General features: G+C 49.8%; 1 protein-coding gene across 1 annotated transcript; it reads right to left on the reverse strand.

Moving 5' to 3' along the window:
• Window positions 1–1,552: 1,552 nt before the first annotated feature.
• On the reverse strand, window positions 1,553–14,626 carry Alas1 (5'-aminolevulinate synthase 1). Its single transcript, XM_076575449.1, has 11 exons — window positions 14,404–14,626; window positions 13,590–13,808; window positions 10,903–11,130; window positions 8,953–9,102; window positions 8,380–8,602; window positions 7,333–7,517; window positions 6,455–6,634; window positions 5,733–5,897; window positions 4,005–4,273; window positions 3,189–3,351; window positions 1,553–1,843 (listed from the first exon to the last, which is right to left on the reverse strand). The coding sequence occupies exons 2-11, from the start codon at window positions 13,786–13,788 to the stop codon at window positions 1,683–1,685; spliced, it is 1,923 nt and encodes a 640-aa protein (XP_076431564.1). The 5' UTR covers window positions 13,789–13,808; window positions 14,404–14,626; the 3' UTR covers window positions 1,553–1,682.
• Window positions 14,627–23,485: the final 8,859 nt, after the last annotated feature.

Raw genomic sequence — 23,485 nt, forward strand, 5'->3', positions numbered from 1 at the left:
GAGATCTGCCTGCCCTGCCTCTGAGTCCTGGGATCAAAGGCGTGTGTCACTACATCCGGCATGAAAGCCTTGTCTTGAATCAAGAGTGACTCTACCGTGACCCAGAGCAGGAAAGTCTAAGCAGAGCCAAGACCTAGAGTGGAGAGAACTTGGGCACAGACGTGAAGCCCAGCTACGAGCAGAGTGAACAAGCAAGGGTGGGATGATTAGTGGGGCGCGTTTGTCAGGAACCCAATCCATGCACAGGAGTCTAGGACTCGCACTACAATTACAAGAGTCAGGAGGCTTCTGTATGAGAGGAACAGGGTGTTGGTTTTTGGGGACAGGTTGGATTTGAACTTTATGCAGCTGCTCTACCTCCTCAGTGTTGGGATAATAGGAACGTGTCACTGGTGATGCCTAATTTATGGGGTGTTGGTGATCAAATCCAGGGGCTTTGTGTATACTAGGAGAGCACTCTGCCAACTGAGCTTCATTCACAGCCCGGATCTGTGTTTTTATAAGACCTCTCAGACTGCTTTGGGGGCGGAGGCCGAGGAGGATGAGGGCAGGAGTGGCCTGGCCTAAGATGTGTTTTGCTGCTGTTATGTAAGAGAACATAGTTGACTCCAGATGAGAGACTGTGCTGAAGGGGTTGTGGGGGTGCGGGGGCAGGGTGCTTTCTCCACCCTGCGAGGGGGAGCACTGAGTGAAGCAGGACCATCTACAGTCACAGGAGCACCCAGCTGAGGGGGAGCACCACCGAGAGCAGCGAATGGCACAGCTTAGACCTGGATGGGAAAGCTGTAAAAACCCGAGGCCAACCACTCAACACCACCGAGGAATCTAATGAGAGGCAGCAGAGCCAGTGGCTGGGGTTGGCAAGACAGGCAGTATGTGGCAAGCAGAAAGCAACCCCCACAGGGAACGGGGGTGGTAGGGGCTGTGCAAGGAGGACAGGACAAAGACGGTTGCGGCTGGGGTGGCTGGGGGGGGGGGGTCTAGCCTGGGTGACGTGGCTATTGCTCAGAGAGGTGAGGCCTGCTGCCGGTCTGTGGGATAAAGGGTCAGCAGAGGGGGAGAAACTGAGGACAAGACAAGGGGCTTCAGAATGTGCAGGAAGCAGCAAGACCCAAATACAAATGCAGAGGGTGGAGGAGGGGCACAGAGCCCCCCACATTCTCTGCAAAGGACAGGGGTCGGGGAGCTGGCAGGCTGCAGGCTTGGTAAGCGTAGCTGGGCCTGCTTCAGGCTTGACTTTCGGGGGAAGTGTGAGGTGGAGGCAGTGGCTGAGAGGAGCAGGAAGGACAGAGCTGTGACAAGGCTGTGGGTCCACTGACCCCCTTCTAGGTCTGAGGCGGGAAGTGCCAAGGGAAACCAGCCGCAGGTGGTATCGCTGCTTGCAGTTACTGGGGTGCCATCTGGTCTACCTCCAGGCTTAGGCCTGTGCTGGTCGGATCCGAGCAGAGCAGAAGACCCTGCAGACATCAGTTCATACAGCTACAGTACAGGCCAGATGACAGTTATGTCTCCATTTAGTAGTCCGCAGCAGAAAGACCTAGCACACAAGAACTTATTTTCTGGACTATGATTTTACTATAGATTAAGATTTAATATATAATTTATTTCACATATAAAGACAATTCTGGCTACTATTTGGATATGGTAATGGCCTGGGGTTAGGTGAGTCACTGGAGTCACAGTCAGGCCTGGGCAGACACCATCTTGCTCATGCCTGAGAAGTAGGCTTTTTCTCTTTCACTCATCACTTCGAAGTGCAAGGGCCTCCTGCAGAAGTTGCATTCTGCTGACGAATGGGGCTTCAGGTCCAGCCCTACTCGCTTCCACGTGACCAGCAGCTTCTCTGTGGAGAAAGACAGTTCTTGAGCACCATTGGAACCTTCTGCTCAAAATACCCTCACAGAAACCTGCACCCCAGTGCTCACAGCAGCCCCATTCCTGAGACTTCAACAGTGGGAGCATTCCGGTGTTCATGCACTGATGCATACGTGAATGAGGCAAATCCACACACGGACTAATACAGGGCAATGACGAGAACAGAGCCAGCACTCACAAGAGTGAGAGAGGAGATCTGTGAGCTCTGGGCCAGCCCAGGCCGCAGACACAACTAGACTCTGCCTTAGATATAAGTAAGTAAATAAATTAAGCAGTACTGATTAGTGCTACAAAATGAACAAAACTCTAAACACTGGCTACTGGCTATGGGCAGTCAGCCTAAAGGACCATGTATCATTCACATGGTCCCACTTACACCCAGTGTCCAGAGGGAAGGGCAGTCAGGGGTGGGGAGACTGGGTAGAAGGGAAGCAAATGCGAGTGAGTGTGTAGCTTCATCCTCGAGTGATGAAAATGTTCTAGAGGCAGAGGTAAAGGCTTCTCAACACTGTGAATGTATCCAAAAACCTTTACTACTGTATTTTAAGAAGGTAAAATTTATGGTATGTGAGTTCATCTCAGTGACACAGTCCTAAGACTAAAAACAGAAAAACACAACCCAGAGTTGGGTCTTTCTTCACAAACCAGCTTCAGGAAGCTGCTGCTGTGTGTACACTAACCTGAGTACCTCAGGGGTCTGGGGAAGCGGCTCTCAGGGGTGGGGTGCCTGCTCAGCACGCCAAGACCCTGAGTTCAACCCCAGCACCAAAACCATACAAAAGTCCTCTGAGCATCTAGAACAGAAAGTCTGTCCTTGGAAGTTACGCCGACTTGGGAGGCAATGATAACCTAGAGGTAAAAGCCCCCTCAGTCTCCACCTTTGGAGTGGACATGGCGGGCGGGGAGCAGCCCAGAGCCACCAGAATGAGTTAGTTCAAGGACCTGATGTCAGGAAGGGGAGAGTGCGAAGAAATGCGAGCTGGATTCTAGAGGCCAGGGCAGACTTGTGCTGTCAGAGGCCTCTAGTCCCCTCAACAGCCACACCCCTGCATCCACATGATGGGAGAGAGGGCATGCGGGGCGGGGCGGGCTTCCTGAGAGCGTCCCAACAGATCGTGCACACTGTCAAGTGAGTCGCTACTGTCTAATTTTAGAGTTGTGTCATGCTTAGCTACTCGGGACAGGAAGAAACCAATGTGCGCCTGAAGAACTGGGGTAAATACTGCCAGAGCCTTGTGCAGGCTTCCCGCAGCTCACTGGAGGTGCGGTTACAGTGAGGTGAGAGATTCCCCTGAAGCCCTGCACCAACTCACCGAGGAAGAAGTTCATCATCTGCGGTGTGTGGTGCGGGGTGGGGGCAATCCGCAGGAGCTCCTCCCCGCGCGGCACCGTTGGGTAGTTGATGGCTTGGACGTAGATGTTGTGCCTGCTCATCAGTTCGTCACAGATTTCCGTGTTTTTAGCAGCATCGGCGACCTAAGTGCCATCACAGCAAGAGCAGGGTCAGAGTGAGACATGCCAGTGTGGCAGAGACCGTCAAGAACACAGTGTCCGGGAATGAGGATTAGGCTCAGGGCCGGACTGGAGTCGGTGTGCAAGCCTGAGGAGACGGGCAGCCCTGCCTGCACACCTGTAATGTAAGGGAGCTGGCATCTGCAGGGTGGACCGCAACACTGAAATGTCACATGCCTGTCCTCTCAGGCCATGCATGGTCAAGGAGGTGCTTTTTTTTTTTTTCCGCACAAACAAACCCTGTTCCCAGGAGGGACTGCTCGGCTCTGGTTATACTAGCTGTTTTCTTACATTAACAGTGACATCAACAGAGATATGATTTGTGGATATGATTTGCAGGGTCTACTTTGAAATTCATTAAGTGGAAAGTCACACTTCAAAGCTGCCCGTGCTTAGGCTTCTAAAACTTTGCAGACACACGTCCTGTGTTTACCCCGTTAAGGTCAGTGCTCTGGAGAGGGAAGCTGTGCTCCAGCCTGCTGAAGACAGAGACATGGCAGAGGCCACCGGCTGCGGTCCCAGCCCTAGCAATTACCCCGCCGAGGCCCAGCTTCAGGAAGTTGGCACCAGAACTGTCGCATCATGTGGAGTCCAAACCCAGACAGGCCATTACTCACCCGCACGGGGATGATATGGCTGGGGCAGTGGATGACCGGGAGGCCAGCGTCCATTAGCATCTGTCTCATGAGCTTGACATTGCGCTGGTGCTGGCGGCGAAGGGCGCGGCCCTCGGCACTCTTCAGGATCCGAACAGACTCCAGGGCTCCAGCCAGCAGCATGGGAGGCAGGGAGGTGGTAAAAATAAAGCCGGCAGCGTAGGAGCGCACAGTGTCGATCAGCAAACTTGTGCTGGCAATGTACCCTCCGACACAGCCAAACGCCTTCCCTGGAAGGGGGGGCTCTGTTAGGTTGGCAGCAGCAGTAGGTACACCGAGGCACCACAGCCTCCAGGCACTGACTGGGCAGCAGTCACCTGGCTAAGGCATCTGTCTGCTGCAGTACCGAGACCTTACTTGCTCCTCAAGCAAACGGGAGACTCTTGACAATCATCAGCATTTGCTGGATAAATACAAACACTCAGACCTGTTAGGGCTGCCTCAGGGCCAGGCTTATTTTTCAGTTCTGGCCAACGCCCTTGTATAATCTGTATCTCAAATTTCAGGATTAAGGACTCCAGAGGGGTTCTCAGGAGCCTTAACTCTATGTTCCGAAGTGAACATTTTTGCTGAACCACAAGAGGATTAAGTGGGTTCAAACTCCTAGAGTGGAAAATTTCTCCACCTAGCATTTTCCACCTCACTGTACCATATACCTCCAACAAGCCCACACCACAAACTGGGATTGGGCACTTGAATAGGTGGCTCTCCTCTGGCATCTCCAGGTCTGGGGGAGGCTCTCACTCCCGTGACAGGGCTGGTGGATGCTGGGTTTTGCTTGCTGGTCCTTGACTAAGTGTTGGCTTTACCTTGGCATTCACTGACTGCTATGTGGGTTTCTCACTGCCCTTAACAAATTCGGAATGTTTAAGAAAAACAAAAACAAAAACACAAAAAAAATCTTGTCAAATTTCTACAGCCTCTCAATGACTCTCCCAGGCAAAGGTAACATCTATAGCAATGATCTATAAACAACTCATTTATCTTCTCTACAGGAATCCTGATGTGCAGCCTATTGCTATTTCCATCACATCGATGGGGAAAGAACAACAGGTATGGAAAGGTCAGCTCCTAAGCCAAGGTCACACAGCCAGGAGCTCCACAGCCAGGAGCGCAGGCCAGGCTTCAGGGTGCCAGCATGAGGAGAGGACTGGCTGGGACAGCTGGACCACTCGCTCGCTCCCTGTGCTAGGCACAGGGCAGAGCATTTCCCACACCTCAGAGAAAAGCATGGCAGCGCTCTCTCCTTTTGAATTCAGCAGCACAGAATGAAGGCTTTCGTCACAGCATGTAGTAAGAACCACAAGTATGGCTGGAATGAGCTCAGATGGCAAGAAATGTAATTTCTGTCATAGTTAGCTGTGGGAGTCTGTGACCCTCCATGTCCCCAGGGCTGCGCTAGCATTCACCAGGATGAGAAAATTCACTGCAAGATGGGAATGGTAGCACTCCTGCAAACCCAGCACCCGAGAACCAGAAACAGGAGGGCTGCCCTGAGGCCAGCCTGGGCTATAGACTGAGACCCTGGCCATGACAACAAAATTCAACCCAAAGAGAAACAGTCCAGGCTTTACATGTTACCACACTGCTTCCTATCCTATCCCAGGGCCAGTTAGACCAGCCAGGCATTGGTCTTGCTATACATCCTAAGTTCAGTGTAAAAGGGCCGAATTTACAAAGCATACATACCAAGTGTCCCAGAAATGATGTCCATTTTTGCCATGACTCCATCCCGATCACCAATCCCTCCACCTCGAGCCCCATACAGCCCCACCGCGTGGACCTCATCCACAAACGTGATTGCTCCAAACTCATGGGCCACATCACACAGCTCTTCCAGCGGGCACACTGCTCCTGAAGAGTCAAGGAAAACGTTAGTAATCGTGGTTAGAGCCAAAGCGAAGCACTTACATTCTGTTTTTGGTTTTTTGAGACAGGGTTTCTCTGTGTAGCTCTGGCTGCCCTGGAACTTGATCTGTAGACCAGGCTGGCTTTGAATTCAGCTCCATCTGTCTCCGCCTCCCAAGTGCTGGGATTAAAGGTGTGCGTCACCACTGTGCAGCAAACCTTACATTCTGTGGGGTCATTTTTAGCACTGGAGGGAAAATGAGCTTCCCCCAGTTCTCGTTTGCCTTGAGGTCATAGTCTAGCAACAGCCAGAGCAGAAAACCCAGTTACCCCATCCATATAACGTCTTCCAATTACAGAATCCCAGCGGAGAAAAATGCAAAACCAAAAGGAAACATCATATTTTAGTTTGTTTCTGGAGTGAAGCGCAGGACCTTATACACAGTTAAGCAGAAGCTTGACAACCTGCAGCTATATCCCCAGGGCCCACACACCATACTCTTGAAACAGTTCAAGTCTGGTTCTACATCTCAGGCTTCAGGTTAGTCTCAGTGTAGACTTACCGTCCATTGAATGAACAGTTTCAAATGCTACAATCTTGGGAACTGAGGGGTCAGATCTTTGCAGCAGCTCTCTGAGATGATTGACATCATTGTGGCGGAAGATATACTTTGGCACTCGACTGTTGCGAATCCCTTGGATCATGGAGGCATGGTTTCCAGAATCAGAGTAAATTTCACAGCCTGACATGAGAAAAATGCTACTTAGTGACAGAGGCAACATCCTGGACAGATACAACAGACCTTTTCCTGCTGACAACGCCTTGAAAATGTTCACTATGGAAAGTACCAGGGAGCCAGTATTTGTCCTGACACAAAACTAGCTACGGCCTCTCTTCTGGGAAAATGCAGAGGCAGAGATCCCCATGGCTGCTAGGATGGAGCTCAGCAGCTGAGCACAAGATTCACATGAGCTGACACTCTGGGCTCCATCCCAGCACCATGAACCATAAAACACAAAAACCACAGAGAACAATCCTTAAAGCCACAATGCCATACACTCAGAAGCCCAGCATTCTGAGGTGGGAGAACCAAGAGTCTGAGGGCAGCCTAGGTTATACAGTGAGATTATGTCCAAAACAAAAACTGTCTCAAAAAAAAAAAAAAAATATGGGTACCTCACTTCAAACTCAGTGAGGCTATGACTAAATGCATGAAGCGTGTGCTAAAGGGACTTCCTAGAATACAAAGGACACTCGAGTCAGGAGCTTAAAGGTCATCACTGATCACGTTCTGCTGGAACCCCGAGCATGCAGTCAGCGACCTGGGCACTGATACAGGGCTGCCAGGCTGACCTGGAGTGGGCCTGCTGAGTAGCCAATGTTCTCGTCATCATGCAGAACCCTCAAATGTGCCAGGGCACTGCCACTGGGCTTGCTTACCTGGCATCATCTTGGCCAGGGTGAAGAGGGTGGAGTCGTTGGCTACAAAGCAGGAGGAAAACAAGAGTGCTGCATCTTTGCCATGGAGGTCGGCCAGCTCCTGCTCCAGGTCCACGTGGAACTTGCTGGTGCCAGAAATATTCCTGGTTCCACCAGCTCCGGCCCCGTGCTGCTTCACCGTCTCCCTGTTGAAAATAAAATACCAATAACTCCAGGGTTCAGATCTCCAGAACTCATTCATTCATTTAAGATTTACTTATTATTTATTATTTATATAGTGTTCTATCTGCATGTACGCCTGCAGGCCAGAAGAGGGCGCCAGATCTCATTACAGATGGTTGTGAGCCACCATGTGGTTGGTTGCTGGGAATTGAACTCAGGACCTCTGGAAGAGCAGCCAGTGCTCTCAACCTCTGAGCCATCTCTCCAGCCCCAGAACTCATTTAAAATCCAGGGGGCTTACATTCCTACAACCCCAGCACTGGAGCAGAGTAACTTAAACTAAGGCTTCTTTTTTCTGAGAATAATCATTGCCCAGTAATACGATAAGAGAAAGCCCACTCTAGAAGGCCGCAAAGCAGTTACACATTAGGACACATACACACTACATGCTATTGCTCAACCTCACGTGGAACTCTCTTTAGCAAGCCTCTTGGATAATTTGATGAACAACGCTCTTTCTTCAGGATGGTCCCCCTGAAGGACAAAGATGGGACCTTCATCCTTTTAAACACGTCCTACTAAAATAGCCTTATCCACGTCTTCACAATATTCTCTGAAAAAGTCAAAGGCTAAGAATATTGTGCCAGTGAGATGGGTTCGTCAGCAGGCAAGGGGGATTTGCTGTAAAGCCTGATGAGCTGCGCTCAATCCCAGGACTCCTGTAGAGGGGGAGGGAGAGGGCTGCCTCTACGGAGAACGGAGAACGGCAGTGTATCACCGTGGATGCTTTCCGTGACTAAGAATTCTCCCATAAAACGTCCAGCTGTATAAACCGTCTGTCTTCCCAACAGTGCTAGTGGTGTCCGAAAGCTGACAAGGACTTACAGGACTGCCCCACACACTCGCGGGTGACGACTCATGCCCAGGTAGTCGTTACTGCACCAGACCGACACCTGCTTTTTGGTGATGAGGGAATCCGTGTAATCATCTGCCATGGGGAAGATTTGTGCTCTCCGGTTCACAGTTTTAAAAACTCGGTAGGTATGGTCGTTTTTTTTCTCATCAATTTTCTTCTCAAAGAAACGATCATATTGAAAAGTGGCAACAGCTAAAATGGAAACAAATAAAAAACAGTACAGCCTTTTAAGAAGAATATCCGGGTTTGGGGAAGGAGAGACCTGAGTTCAAATCTCAGTTTGGCCATTTCACAGCACTAGGTTCAGGACTAGAATGAGTCCTAGTACCGTGAGGGGTGAACAAGACTGTACTTGTCACGTGTCGGGCACACTGTCCAGCACGCAGGCGACGGGTAATAGAAGAGAGAGGCCAATGATCAGCGGCAGTCACTGCACTGTGCCCAACAGTACTCAAGCAAGGGCCACAGGGCCAGGCCTCACCTCGCCACACAACTTCACATTTACTCTGAGACACGTTTAACTCACAAACGAGAAGACTCACATTTCGGCAAGTTATCCTGAAGAAGGTGAGACACTCGTTCTGGCCTTTGCTTTCGCATGATATCCTGGAAGTTCTTCAGCAGCTGGCTCGGGTCCTCTCCATCAGCTTTCATGTTGATCACATTGGGGGTCACGGAGCTTTGGGCAGCCTCTATCGCAAAAGTAACAAGAGGCATAAAAGATAGACTTTTACTCTCAGTTCACGACACCCTCTAGGCACACTGTCAAAAACAGCTTATGTCCCCGGGCAGACACAGCTGGAGATAGCTCATCAGCTAAGAGGACCTGAGTTCAATTCCCAGCATCCATATGGCGGCTCACAGCTGTCTGTACTACAGTTCTGGGATCGGATGCCCTCTTCTGACCTCCTTGAGAACTAGGCATATTTTGGTGCAGACATACATGTAGGCAAAATATTAAAATCAAATTTTTTAATAGCTTATTATCTGGGCATCTTGGTACATGGCTTTAGTTCCAGCACTTAGGAAGCAGAGTTGGGCAGATCTCTGTAAATCTGAGGCCAGACTGTGCTACATAGTGAGACCCTGTCTCAAAACAAAATGAAAAACAAAAAGAGCCGGGCGTTGGTGGCGCACGCCTTTAATCCCAGCACTTGGGAGGCAGAGCCAGGCGGATCTCTGTGAGTTCGAGGCCAGCCTGGGCTACCAAGTGAGCTCCAGGAAAGGCGCAAAAGCTACACAGAGAAACCCTGTCTCGAAAAACCAAAAAAAAAAAAAAAAAAACAAAAAAAAAAACAAAAAAAAAAAAACAAAAAGAATAGCCTATTGCTTACTTCATGAAAAAAAGCCAATCATAACCAAAGTTAGTTGTAACGGAGTATACAGAATGTCTCTTCCTTCAGTGTGCTTATTATAGTGGCATTTGGTCCTGGGCTTCTTTTTGGCTTTTTGAGATGAAGTCTTGTTGTAGCCCAGGCTGGCCTTGAACTCAAGACCCTCCTGCCTCTACTCTAGTGCTGGAGCTACACGAGTGCACTACCTGGCTTCAGTGCTGTTGTGTTTTCACAGTTACCAGCCAGTTTTATCGGACATGAATTAGAGCCTGAGGCTCCCCAGCTGACTGGATGGACGTCTCCTGGATCCATACAGCCTACTCCCCTCCTGAATACTTCTTGGATAGAAAGTAACTTTTGCTGAGGCAGCCTGTCTTCCTTCCTTCCTTTCCTTTTTTTTTTTTTTAAGGTAGGGTCTCTCAGCCGGGTGGTAGTGGTGGTGGCGCACACCTTTAATCCCAGTACTCGGGAGGCAGAGGTAGGCAGATCTCTGTGAGTTCTGGGCTACAGAGTGAGTTCCAGGAAAGGTGCAAAGCTACACAGAGAAACCCTGTCTCAAAAAAAAAAAAAAAAAAAGATAGGGTTTCTCTATGCAGGCCTGGCTATCCTGGAACTGTCTATGTAGACCAGGCTGGCCATAAACTCACATTGACCCTCCTGCCTCTGCCTCCCAGGTACTGGAATTAAAGGTGTGTGCCATGCTCAGCATGCTGAAGTCTTTAGAGGCTGTTGGGAGCTCAGATGACGTTAAGGTTGCCTTTCCATGACTATCAGTAGGACGGACACACAGCTTGGAGTCCCAGGCTAGTACTCACTGCAGTAGTTCCAGTAATTCTACCTTCTATCCTACCAAAGGGAGGAAGGACCCAAGAGACAAAGGAACGCTGGCATCTGTTCAAGACTACAGGTTATTTCCAGAAAGTAAGCATGACGTGGGGAGCCGGTCACCTCCTACACCTCACCAGAAGGCAAGTCCCACATTTTGCAATACAGTCCTGACGGACTGTCTAGCTTGAGGAGCTTCCTTCCCCATCGCTACTAAAAGAGGAAGGTGTTGCCACTGTTCCTGCTGGCCTAGCAATAGCTCACACATAAACCGGGGGTCCCGGGAGCAAAATGACAGGCTCCCTTCCCACTGGCCAGAGTTGTTTCTGGTACCTTTCCTCACAGCATGCATTTCCTGCACGTCCTCCTGAAGCTCCAGGCTGGCCTTGCGGAAGACACTGCTGCCCGTCTGGCTCAGCTGTGCGGCCAGGAAAGGGCACTTGCTCCCAGAGCCCTGGCTTGTAGCGGGTGACAGGTGTCCAGACGGGAGCTGTGTGCCATCTGGAGTCTGCTGGGAGTCGTCAGGAGCCTGCTGGACTGTGGTTTTGGCAGTTTTCTCTTCTGCGGAAGGAAATGGAAAGAATGAGGCATCAGACCAAGTCACTGAGTCTTCTCACTTCAAACTTTATACTCACTCCAGTCCATAACCCATGCTCAAGCTTACCTTTGCTAGACTCTGCTAATATCTGTTCTCACCTGCCTCACCATAACGGAGGTCCTCTGAAGGGTTTGTTGGCCCATCCCAGTTACCTCTCAGACTCATAGGCGGTCTCCTTATAAATCCAATATCACTATTTTATACTTTCAGACAACCCAACATACTTTCTTCATTTATTAAGACAGGGTCTTGCTGTGCAGCCCAGGATGCTTGACTTGGCAATCCTCCTGCCTCAGCCTCCTAAGTGCTGGGATTATGTGTGTGCTTAGCCCCCAAAGCTCTTGACTTGGATCACTGTCAGTAATTTCTACCTCATGTACACTCAGCATATTTCAGGAGAGTAATGTTCTCTAAGGCACCTGGAAGCAGTCACACAGTTATTTTCTCTTCGTATTTTTTAAAGGATTTATTTATTTATTTATTCATTTATGTACACAAGTGTTCTGCCTGCACGTGTCCCTGCAGTCCAGAAGAGGGCACCAGATCTCATTGTAGATGGTCATGAGCCACCATGTGATTGCTGGGAACTCAGGACCTCTGGAAGAGCAGCCAGTGCTCTTAACCTCTGAGCCATCTCTCCAGCCTTCTCTTGATATTTCCTAAATAGATTCCTAAGAAAGCTCAATCCGTTTTAAAAACACTTCTGAAAAACAAACAAACAAATGGCCATCACGCACACCTTCACATTGTCCCCTCGGGTTCCAACTCTTGGTGTGCCTGGAAAAGACCCAGGTTGCCGTCACACAGCTCACCTACTTTCCTGGTGAAGATCATCGAGGAAAGCTGCTGATGTAACACTGACTGGCTCTGTGCTCTAGGTTACAGACACTCCTCCATCCCTTGAGCAACTTGCTCATCACCTTCCTTCTAGAAAAGTCTTCCTTCATCATTTTAGAATACCCCATGAGTCAGGGCTGCTCTTTCTACAACTTGGATAGGGTGTCTCAATACAGTTTCCATAACATTTTCTCTAAAGGGAAGTCGAGGGATGTTATTTTGAAATTAACTTAATTTTATAAGTAATGCAGGTCCGTTATGGAAAGTCTAGACACAACGGAAGGGAAAATGAGCCTTCTAACTCAAAACATGGCCACTACTGACACTGTGAGAAAAGACAACTAACTCCGGGACAGGAACTCCCCTAAAGGACTAAGTCCTGCCCACTTACATAACAAGCGTTCCTTTCCTACAGGTTCACGCCCCAGGGAAGCCTGGGAGGGAAAGGTTCCTGAGGATTAGGTGGGCTCTGAAAAGTCCCTCTCCTGACAGAACCTGACCAAGACCATGCCAGTCTGCTCATTAAAACTTAGCTGTCTGGGTCGGATCCATGCATTACAGTCCCTAACACCATGCCTCACTTACATAACGCACCTAGAGCAGTGAGGCTGAACAGACCATAGAGTGGCCGCGGCCAGGCACTGGGGGAAGGAGTAGGGAGTTGATTTAGTTTGGGAAGATGAAGAAAGTTCTGGGACTGGATGGTGGCGGAACAACATGAATGTATGTAATACTACAGAGTCACACACTTAAATGATGAAAACGGACACTGTAGTGGTGCATGTTCATAATACAAGCACTTAAAAGGCTGAGGCAGGAGGGCTGCCACGAGTTGGAGGGACATCTGGAAAAAAAAAATAAAAAGCTAAAATGATTTATGTTATATGCGTTTTACAAAAAATATTTTTTTTCTTTTTTTGCTTAAAAGGAAAAAAAAAAAAAAAAAAAAAAAAAAGATGGCTCGGCGGTGGAGAGCACTTGTTGCTCTTCTAGAGGACTCAGGGTCAGTTCCCAGCACTGAGAAGGTGGCTCACAACCATCTGTGACAAGACGGACCCCCTCTTCTGGCCTCCTTGGGCACCAGGCACGCATGTGGTGCGGCCAAACATTCATACACATAAAACAAACAAAATGAATAAATCTTTTAAAAAATAAAAACAAAACCTGACAGCGGTAGCTCGGGTCTGTGATGTCAGCACTGGGCAGGCAGAGGCAGGGTCATGATCTCTGTGGCCAGCCCAGGCTACATAGTGAGTTCCAGGCTTGCCGATGAAACAAAGTGAGACCCTGCCTCAAAATACTAAACAGATTTTAAAATCACTACTTTTCATGTCAAAGGCCAAATCTTTATTGAGGAAAAGGTTGCTAGTGACTGCTTGTACCAGACAAAGAGGAAACACTAGAACCCAGCAATCCAGAAACCTGTATTGTTTCACTTTTAAATCCAGGAGCATGAAAAGCTCCTAATCCGAGAGTCAGAAGGACAGTTACACAAGATGACCGACCCCCCAGACACAGTGCTTGATTCCTCCCTCAGAGTGGCCCGTACACCAAGGAGGTGCTCCTCACTGCTAACCCTGCTTACTCTCATTGGCCGGAGGGGTTTCTTTGATCTGCTGGCAGTGTACCGCTGAAGTGGACAGGGTTCGAGGGGCTGGCTTGGCTCCAACTTCCATCATCTTGGGGCAGTTTTGAGCATAGAACAGGAGAGATTTTCCTGCCTTCTGCAGAAAGGCCTGAGGAACTCGAGATAAGAACGGGCATCGTCGAACCACAGTCTCCATGTCCGCAAAGGTGCTGGCTCCTGTAGAGGAACCCATGGTGAGTGATGTCAAGGGTGCCCCAGATACACATCTCACTCAAGAAACAAAACTAACGACAGACAGCACGGCACAGGATTCAGTGAAGGAGTGGTGGCCACACTCACACATCCAGCGGCAACAGCGAGGCTAGGGAAGCTGTCACTGCCACCTATCCAGGGAGGGAGGGCTCATGGGGATCCTACCAACCCGAGGAAGGGGGAAGAGTCTGGACCAGCCCTGAGTTCCCAAGACAAGGTCATGCCCCTACAGCTGGAACCCGGAAAGGGGGCAGAAAGAAGGGTAGGGTCGGGGCTAGCCCGTCCAGAGAATCAGGCTGGTGGAAGGAGGTCAGCGGGGAGTCAGAGGTTCCCCGGGGTCGCAAGCTCGAGAAGGGCAAGGGTGGGAAGGAGATTCGGAAGCCGCCTGTCAAATGCCGAATGTCAGGAGGGGACGGAACGGGGCCTCTGAGGCAGCCTAAGGGGTGAAGAGGGCGGCGGTGGTGGACGCAGAGCCAAGGTGGGGGCCGGAGGGGGATGTGGCGTGTGGCCGCGGTGGCGGGGCGCGCCGGCCTCCCGCGATCACCGAGCGGGCTCTTACCTGCGCGGGCTCTCGACGGGGCAGCGATGGGCACTCGAGAGGAGGGCGCTAAACGGACGGACCAATGCCCTTGCCCACTATAGCAGCCTAGGGACACAGCCGCTTTGGCCCTAATATAGAGCCAGAGTGACCGCTGCGCATGCGCCGTGGGCGCGGCCTGTCGGGCGCATGCGCGCCGCCGCCGCCGCCGTCAGGGCAGGCTGGCACGTCTCTCCTTGTGGGCTCTGCTCCAGCTGGTGGGCTGTGACTTAGGCCTACGCTTCCAGGATCAGAAGGGCAAGGCGGTGGGCGGGCAAGTCCCTTTTTGGACCTGATCCTTCGGCCCTCTGTCATCTTCCACGAACAGCCCTGTGCGTCAGACCCCTGCGCCCCACTGTGTTGGGCGTAAACCAACCACGCAGGAGCCTACCTCCTAGTAAAAGGGTTTCTTGGACTTAGAGGAAGGGGTTACGGATCTTAAAAATCTGATCAGCTAGGGACTTAGTTTTGTTTGTGGCAATGACAGGCCTTTCCTCCTGGACGGATGGCCCTGGTGAGGATATGCTGAGTTGTCTCGGATTGCAGCAGCAGCAGCAGCAGGGAGCCCAGTGGTGGCACATTCTGGTCCGAATTGAAGAGAAGAGGGAACTGAGGAACTGGCTAGATGGGGCCCATAGCTCCGCAGCTCTAGCCTTGCAGATGTGAGGGTGACATGACACACAGATACGGGGTGTAACAGCTGTAAATTACTGTTCTTGTTTTTGAGACAAGATCTCATGTAGTCAATCCAGGCTGGCCTCAAAATTGCTACATTGTCAAAAATGACCTTGAACTCCTGCCTCTACTATTCCCCCACCTCCCCACCCTCCACCCCCAGTGCTGGAATTACAAGTATGAGCTGCCATGCCTGGAGTATATAGCACCGAGGATTGAACCCAGGTTCTTGTGGCAAAAACTCTGTTAATTGAGCTACATCCAGACCCTGGTTTTTGTTGTTTTTGTGAGTCAGGGTCTTGCTTTGTGGACTAGGCTGGCCTCAGACTTTCCCAGATTCTCCTGCTTCTGTCTCAAATGCTGGGGTTACATAATGTGCCACAACACTCAACTAGCTCTTGTTTTCATTCTACACTGAGCATTGTCCAAAGTCCTCGCTGGCCATGATGCACACCGATTGAATGGCTTAGTCCTCCATCCTGTGTTAGTCCCGAAGATAGGAGGAGCACACTAACCCAGATCATCATGGCCAAATGAATTAAAGCAAGCTTGTGTGTGTGTGTGTGTGTGTGTGTGTGTGTGTGTGTGTGAGAGAGAGAGAGAGAGAGAGAGAGAGAGAGAGAGAGAGAGAGAGAGGTCTGCCTCCCCTTAAATAGAGGTTTGAGAGGTCAGCATTGGACTTGAGGAAGACAAGGTTTTTATAGCTCAGGGGTAGGGGGTTTCCAAATGGGGGATTTGGCAGACAGAATAGGTGAGGTTGCAGGAGCAGAGCGTAAGCCTAACAAGTAGTCATAATGACCTCCTGAAGCAAGGACGTGATTGCAAGGTGGTCCTAAGGCAGTCATAACAACAGATAGTCATAACAACCTTTTGAAACAAAGGATTGTGTCTCACGAATCCTAAATGGTCTTATAATAAAAACCTGGAGCCAGATATCGGGGTGAAAGTTGAAAGATCAGAGAAACAGAGCAAGCCACAGCCACCACCTCTTACCTCACCAACTCCTCAGCCGGACAGAGCCTCTGCAAGACAGTGGATTCCTGTCTCTTCCCGCTTTATATTCCTTTCTCTGCCCAGCCATATCACTTCCTGTTTCAACCACTGCCTGGCTCTGTTTCTTTTTTAGACTGGATTAATCTCATGTAGCCCAGTGTGGTCTTGAACTCACAGAAATCCAGATAGATCTCTGCCTCTGCCTCCCGAGTGCTAGAATTAAAGGTGTGTGCCACCACTGCCTGACCTCTGTGGCTAACTCTATGGCTGGCTCTGTCCTCTGATCTTCAGGCAAGCTTTATTTCTTAGATTACAAATAGAGTTGCAAGATGGTTATAACTTTTTGAACCAAAGATATGGTTGCCATTTCCTGGAATAGGCAGAGCAGAACTATCTATTGGTAAGGTCCTTGAGAAACAGGCTTAATCATAAACAGGAATGAATCTAGTTTGTCTTTACTAAAAGATGGCTTTTAAGCCTAAGATGGAGGCAGGCTGGTTCTTCACCTAGAGTTCAGAGCTGAGTCCTGCCTCCTTTGAGGCTTCTGAGACCTCACCTGAGGGGTAGGGCTTGGCAGTCTCTCAGGAATGCCAACCTGGACTCCTTATTCCACACCCTTCTCAGCTTGCCCCAGACTGGGTTAGGCTGGACCCATGCCAGGCCAAGAGCTGCCCTCCTGCAGTTGGAGAAAGAACCATTCTGGTTGCTTTGTTCTCAGCTGTACATCCATAAGCAGAACAAAGTCCAGAATGATAAGGTGGAGGTGTGCCCAGGTACTTCCTGATTCCCTCTGAATCCCCAGTTAGCTGTAAGACTGGCATGGTGAGTCTGTGGCTGCAGAGGAGGCCCTTGAGTCCAGAGTGGCACTGTGAGCATGCCAGGATGAGGGCTCTGGTCTACTTGGCTACCGAGACCTGGCTACCATCTTGCTAAGGGGTAGCACCTGCCCATCAGAGAGAAGAGAGAAGGGCCAGCACTTGAACTCAGAGCTAAGACCTGGTGCTGAGTGATTGTGTTTGCTTTGGGCCTCCCTTCCCTTATCTGGGCAATGGGATCATAATGCCTGCTGCCTGGCTGTCTTGCTGTTGGGGTGAAGCAGAGCAAACTGAATATTGGAGCCAACCTGAGTTCTAAATTCAGCTCTGAATCTCAGTTGGCTTTGGCCTTCGCAGCCAAGGCTTGATTTCCTCATCTGCAAAGCTTTCCCAGCTCCTTGTGATCAGCAGGAGTGTCAGGGTGAAGTCATATCTGCAGAGGCTTATTTATTGTTTAAACTCATGGCAGCTCTCTGGGAATTTCCTGTTCGATGAAGGGGCGGAGGTTAGGGGGCCAGGAGGCCCACCCACAAGGAAAGCGAGATAGGATGTTGTAAACAATCCGAAGTAGAGGAACTATTACTTCAACCGGAAGGAGGGAGACTCCTGCCACCAGGAAGGCGTCCTGAAGAGAAGTAGGCGCTGGCTGGAAGGGTGGGTCTGTGTGATGCTAGGAGAATGCTGGGTAAAAACAGGAGTGGAGAGTCCCAGGCCTGTGGGAGAGGAGCGTGGTGTGTGAGTCAGCCTGAAAACTTGGTCATTTGTATACAACAGCCAGGAGCTGGAGCAGGAGCTTAGACCAGAGAGGCTTCAAATGAGCCACAGTGTCAGAACCCAAAGAATCACCACCAAGGTTCTGCCCAAAATGCAGGTCTCTAGGCTATACTCCTTGATGTTTTGAACCAGGGATCTGTATTTTATTTTATTTTTTTTTATTATTTTTTTTTTTTTTTTTGGTTTTTTCGAGACAGGGTTTCTCTGTGTAGCTTTGCGCCTTTCCTGGAACTCACTTGGTAGACCAGGCTGGCCTCGAACTCACATAGATCCGCCTGCCTCTGCCTCCCGAGTGCTGGGATTAAAGGCGTGCGCCACCACCGCCCGGCTGGGATCTGTATTTTAAATAGACCACCCTTCCAGTGCTGTGGGTGTTGGGTCTCTTAGGGCCACATGTCGGGAAATGCCACTCCAACGGTTTGTGTTTAAGATCTGGAAGGACAAAGCTGAGTCCAAGAATTCTAATCCTAGTGCATTCAACTTCTTGAGCAGATCCTCCATGTCCTCAGCTTCCGTCTTTGTGGAGTAGGAGTGACCCAACCTGCCTTGGTTTGTGCCTAAGTGAGCCCTGTGCTGGTCCAGCAGCCATCCTCTCCTGGGCTGCTGCTTCCACTCAAGTCCTCCCTCCTCCAAGGATCCTTCCCTTCCCTCTCTCTCCCCACCCTACCCCCCTCCCATCCTCCCACCACCCCTCTTGAGCTGCAGTACAAACTCCTCTTATCCGCTGCTCTGACCCTGAGCATGGGTGCCCAAACCGGTGGAGTTCAAGCAAGGTCAGCCCTCATTCTAGCAATGACGTGGAGACCTTACTCTTTCTCAGCCAGTCTGCGTCACCGTCACGGTCAGGGACTGCTGCACAGAGCCCACGGTCAAGGCAGAAGGAAAATGTCAACCCTTGCCCCAGAATCCCCACTCCTTACTCTGGGCCCCACAAGTTGTTTTCAGCAGCGCCCTGTTTCATGACAAGCTCACCAGCCAGTCTTACTGATTACCAGTTTCCCCTCAAGGAGACCCTCGTAGCAGGGGAGAGGTGCCGCCTAGCATGCTCACTGTCCTGGATTCAATTCCAGGAAAGCAAAGCTAACATAAAAAGAAAAGAAAGCCTTCCAGCCCAGGCTGCTGCTGCCCACTGGAGCTTTGGACCAGAGGGACATCTTGTACTAGTTAGTACCCACATGTGCAAGTAGGTGAGGGCTTCCTGGCCGGGCAGCTCTGCCCTGGAGGGCTGGAAACGTGAACTCCAGGCTTACAGTGGCAGGGCTCAGGAGCCACTGTGTGAGGTGGGATGTAGGGACTGAGGAGAGAGATTGAGGCACCTGCTTTGGGGTGTCCCCGCCTTTGGAATGACTTCAGGTGCTGGCTGACCTGGGCCAGGGGAAGCAGTGTAGGCCCCGACTTCTGTTCATGAAGCTGAGGGTGGAGTTGGGGGCTCTGGCTGGAGGGAAGCTGTAACAGGGCCCCAGACCTTGCATAACTGACGCCATGATTGAGGTACCATTCAGGCTGTAAAACTCAGCACAGAGAGAGAACCGCCTGTGGAAACTAAAACAAAGGCCTAATCCATCAAAGTCCATACTTATGGGGAAATCTCTAAATGGACTAAACTTGCTTTTTGACTTCTGTAGTTCCTCTTCTGGCTAACTGTTCTTGTTAACTAAAGTGTGTCAACCAAGATTATGGTTTTTGTGCCTAAAAGCTCTCCCTGAGAAAGGCTCAGGGTTACACTGGGATCCCAAACACCTAGTGTAGTTGTGGGCCAGCTAATAAAGACTTTCTATTGGCCTAAACACATGTCTGAGCAGTCTTCTCTGGTGGATATCCCACAACAGAACAGGGCTATTAATGCTCCAGAGGCAGGTCTTCATTAGGGTTCTCACAGGACAGCCCACCTCCAACCCCATTCTAGAGATCAGGAGATGTCCAGAAGGTCCCAGAGATCCCCAGAACCTAGGCCTCCAGCCACACACAACAAATTATGGCCTAGAGATCTGCTTGGCTCAGGTCGTATTTTGTTTTCATTGTTTTGATGTTTTGTTTTTAGTTTATTCTTAGAGAACCAACATAACATGCTTTTTGGTTTGTTTGTTTTTTGCTTAAAAAGCAGTGCCAGGCTAAGCCGATGGCTCAGTGGGTGAAGGCACTTGCTGCCAAGCCTGACAGTCTCAATCCCTCAGCTCCACATGGTAGGAGAGAACCAGCTCCTGCAAGTTGTCCTCTGACCTCCACACACATGCATTCAAACACAGGGTAAATTAATAAAAATACCATTTACAGCTGGGCGGTGGTGGCACACAACTTTAATCCTAGCACTCGGGAGGCAGAGGCAGGCCAGCCTGGGCTACAGAGCGAGTTCCAGGACAACCAGGGCTACACAGAGAAACCCTGTCTCAGAAAAAAAAAAAGTACTTTACAAAACCAATGTCTCTACTGCAAACAAATTTGGGTCAAAATAGATGACATCAGTTCCATTTGTTGGGGTGTAGAGGTGCCAGTTAGCCAAAGAAACTGTCAAATTTGTTAACATTGTTTCCATTTCTAAATCATCCTTGAAAGAAATATAGGGGGTCACACTGTCCTCAAAGTAATCCAGAAAGTGACACTTGTGTCTAGATTCATGTTTTCGCCAATTAAAGAAGTAATTTTTTTTTTTTTTAGACAAGGTTTTGTTACATAGCCTTGGCTGACCTGGAACTTGCTATGTAGACCAGGCTGACCTCAAACTCACAGAAATCTGCCTGACTCTGCTCCTGCTTCCCAAGTGCAGGGATTAAAGACATGCATCGCCATGGCTGGTTTTCTTGAGACAAGATCTTGCTATACTGAGTGTGTGTGTGTGTGTGTGTGTGTGTGTGTGTGTGTGTGTGTGTGTGTATGTGTGTGTGATTTGTCCTCTGACTTGGCAGTTAAGTGCCTTTCCCTAATGAGTCATTTTTCTAGCCCCTTGTAGGCTTCTTTTGTGAAGCTGCTTCCTGCCATGATTCATGACAACATCAACCAGGGATTTAAGTGAAGGCATTTCACCGAAGGCAGGTCCTCAGGCTGAGCCTCTGTCCTATTGGCCACCTTCCCCTTAGTGTCCAGGCACAGGGCATCTTTGATCTCTCTTCTCACCTTAGCTGATGGCCTCCTGAGCTGTTGGGGAGACAGACTCCAGGAAAAGACCTGGTGTGAGCCAGGATGCTGGGGGAAAGGAGGTAGAAGGTGGATTCTTGTTAGAGCTGAGACCAGATGTCAAGGAGAGGCAAGCTAAGACAGAGCAATGGAGCCAAGGATTTAGTGAAGTCTGGGAAGCCTCATGAAGGATACCAGAGAATCAGTCAGACAAAGGAAGAAAATAGATGTATGTCACGGAAGGAAGGTGACAGTCCTAACCAGCTGCAGCCAGATTTCCACTGTTAGTCAGCTTCATGCTGTCGCCTGCAGCAGCCTGAGTTCTTTCAGAGACCTCGACTCCCTAAAGAGAGACTCTTGACTTTGCTGAAGAAAAGAATTTTAGGATGAGCCAGTGCTGTGGGATAATGCGCTTGTACACTGTAAAGATTTTTAACTCATATTGGTTCAATAAAATGATGATTGGCCAGTAGCCAGGCAGGAAGTCTAGGTGGGGCAACCAGACTAGAAGAATTGTGGGAAGAGGGAAGGAGGGACGGGGTCCTCAGCCAGATGAAGAGGAAGTAAGATGAAAATGTTGGACTGAGAAAAGGTACCAGGCCGTGTGATTAAACATAGACAAGAATTTTGGGTTAATTTAAGCGTAAGAGCTGGTTAGTTATAAGCCTGAGCAACCGGCCAAGCAGTTTATAATTAATATAAGCCTCTGTGTGTTTATTTGGGACTGACCAGCTGCGGGACCAGGCAAGCAGAAACTTCTGCCTACAAACCAGTGTGAAGCAAAATTAGATTAGGGAGAAAGTTCAATGTTGTTTTCTTTGTTGTTTTAACATAGCTTTAAGTGGAGAGTTGGTTGAAAAAGAAGTCCTTGGGGGAAGACAAGAGACACCCCAGCTGGATGTGGACCTCTTAGGAGTAATGTCTAACCCTCTTAGTAGAAGCCACATAGATGACTTGGAAGCTCTTAAAGGTCCCTCCCAAATCGTTACTAAGAAACCTGCTTTTCTTCCTTTGCCATCTTCTTTTTATTAGTTTCTTCTTCTTCTACTCTACTACTTCTCCTTCTCCTCCTTCTTCTCTTCCTCCTCCTCTTCTCCCCTCACCCTTGGTTTTTTTTTTCAAGACAGGGTCTTTCTATATAGCTCTGGCTGTCCTGGGACTCTCAGTGTAGACCAGGTTTGCCTCAAACCCACAGAGATCTGCCTGCCTCTGCCTCCCAAATGCTGGGATTAAAGATGTGTGCCACTACACTGGACTTTCTTCTTTTTTTGAGACAGGGTCTCATTGTGTAGCCCTGGCAGGCCTAGAACTCACTATGTAGACTAGGCTGGTCTTGAACTCACCAATATCCGTCTGCCTCTGCCGAGTTCTGAGTTCAAAGGAGTACAGCATCACACCAGAAAGTGTCCTCTCCTTTGATAAATGAAAGTATAGGGTGGATCTAGAGGTGCCTGGGGCAGGACAACAACCTGGTAAGATAAAAGCAGCGGGCGACAAGAGTTTCACAGGGGTGCTAGGACCCATCTTCCAGTATGAATGGGCATTTCTTGAGAACCATCTGGAAAACAGCAGATTCCAGCTGGCAGAAGAGAAAGGCCATAGACACACCCCACCTGGACCTTAGCATGATTCCCTGCGATCTCAGCATTCTTATCTTTTAAATATCTCTGTATAAAAGGAATCTTGTCTCTGGGTGGGCGACCTTTTTTAAACATTTCTTTATCTTAGAGGGGAGGCATACACATACCACAGCGCACATATGGAGGCTATGAGAGGACGACTTTCAGAAAGAAGTTGGTTCTCTCCTTCCGCCACGTGGATTCTGGAGATTGAACTCAGATCATCAGGTTTGGTGGCAAGCAGCACCCTTACCTGCTGAGTCATCTCACTGCCCTATGCTAGAACTGAAGGCTTTGACAGACTCTGGGGCTAGCCCCTCCATTCCCTTCCCATGTCCCCTCGTTTCCCCTTGTCTTTCTAGCCTAAGCAGCGTGACTGTCACCCACAACAGGGGCCTTGGTCTATGATCCCATGGACATTTAAAGGCCCATTCTGCATTCTTTCTGCTGAGGGGAGGGGGGGCTGGAACAAAAGGGAGGAGAAGCCAAGAGAGTAAGCAGAGGCCGCATGTGGTGGCCAAGAGTGAGCAGAGGCTGCAGTGTGGTGGCGCATGCCTTTAATCCGGGCACTCAGGAGACAGAGGTTGACAGAACTCTGTGAGTTCAGGCCAGTTAGGGCTATCTGAGACCTTGTCTCAAAGACACACACACACACACACACACACACACACACACACACACACACGGTGAGGGGGGAGATTAGGGACTCAGAGGGGAAGCAGATCTGGGTGTGTATGGTCAGAGAGGACAGTTGGAGGGCAGTTGCTAAAAATGCAGTTAGCAAATATGTTCAAGTGTTTGGCCAGATGCTGTGGCTGTTGCCAACTTCAAGTTCCCTTTGAAGCAACTGTACACGATGGTGCCACAATTAGTCCCTATATGGGACAGAGCCCAGGATAGGTAACTTGTATACAGCCAGCAAGAAGGAAGTATGGCTGACTGTTGGCCTCTGCCTTCAAGACCAGTTTTTCTTTTCTTTCTTTTTTTCTTTTTTTTTTCCAGACAGGGTTTCTCTGTGTAGCTTTGAAGCCTGTCCTGGAACTCATAGAGATCCATCTGCCTCTGCCTCACAAGTGC

This window comes from Peromyscus maniculatus, chromosome 7, assembly GCF_049852395.1.
Source record: "Peromyscus maniculatus bairdii isolate BWxNUB_F1_BW_parent chromosome 7, HU_Pman_BW_mat_3.1, whole genome shotgun sequence".
In the NCBI taxonomy this organism is placed as follows: domain Eukaryota; kingdom Metazoa; phylum Chordata; class Mammalia; order Rodentia; family Cricetidae; genus Peromyscus; species Peromyscus maniculatus.

Bases quoted from the DNA above. Each gene is read 5' to 3' on its own strand.
- Alas1 (XM_076575449.1), bottom strand. From the start codon at position 13,788: ATGGAGACTGTGGTTCGACGATGCCCGTTCTTATCTCGAGTTCCTCAG. The intron at 4,274-5,732 runs GTATGTATGCTT...CCCCCCTTCCAG, and splicing joins CATCATTTCTGGGACACTTG to GGAAGGCGTTTGGCTGTGTC. The intron at 3,352-4,004 runs GTGAGTAATGGC...GATGGCACTTAG, and splicing joins GCCATATCATCCCCGTGCGG to GTCGCCGATGCTGCTAAAAA.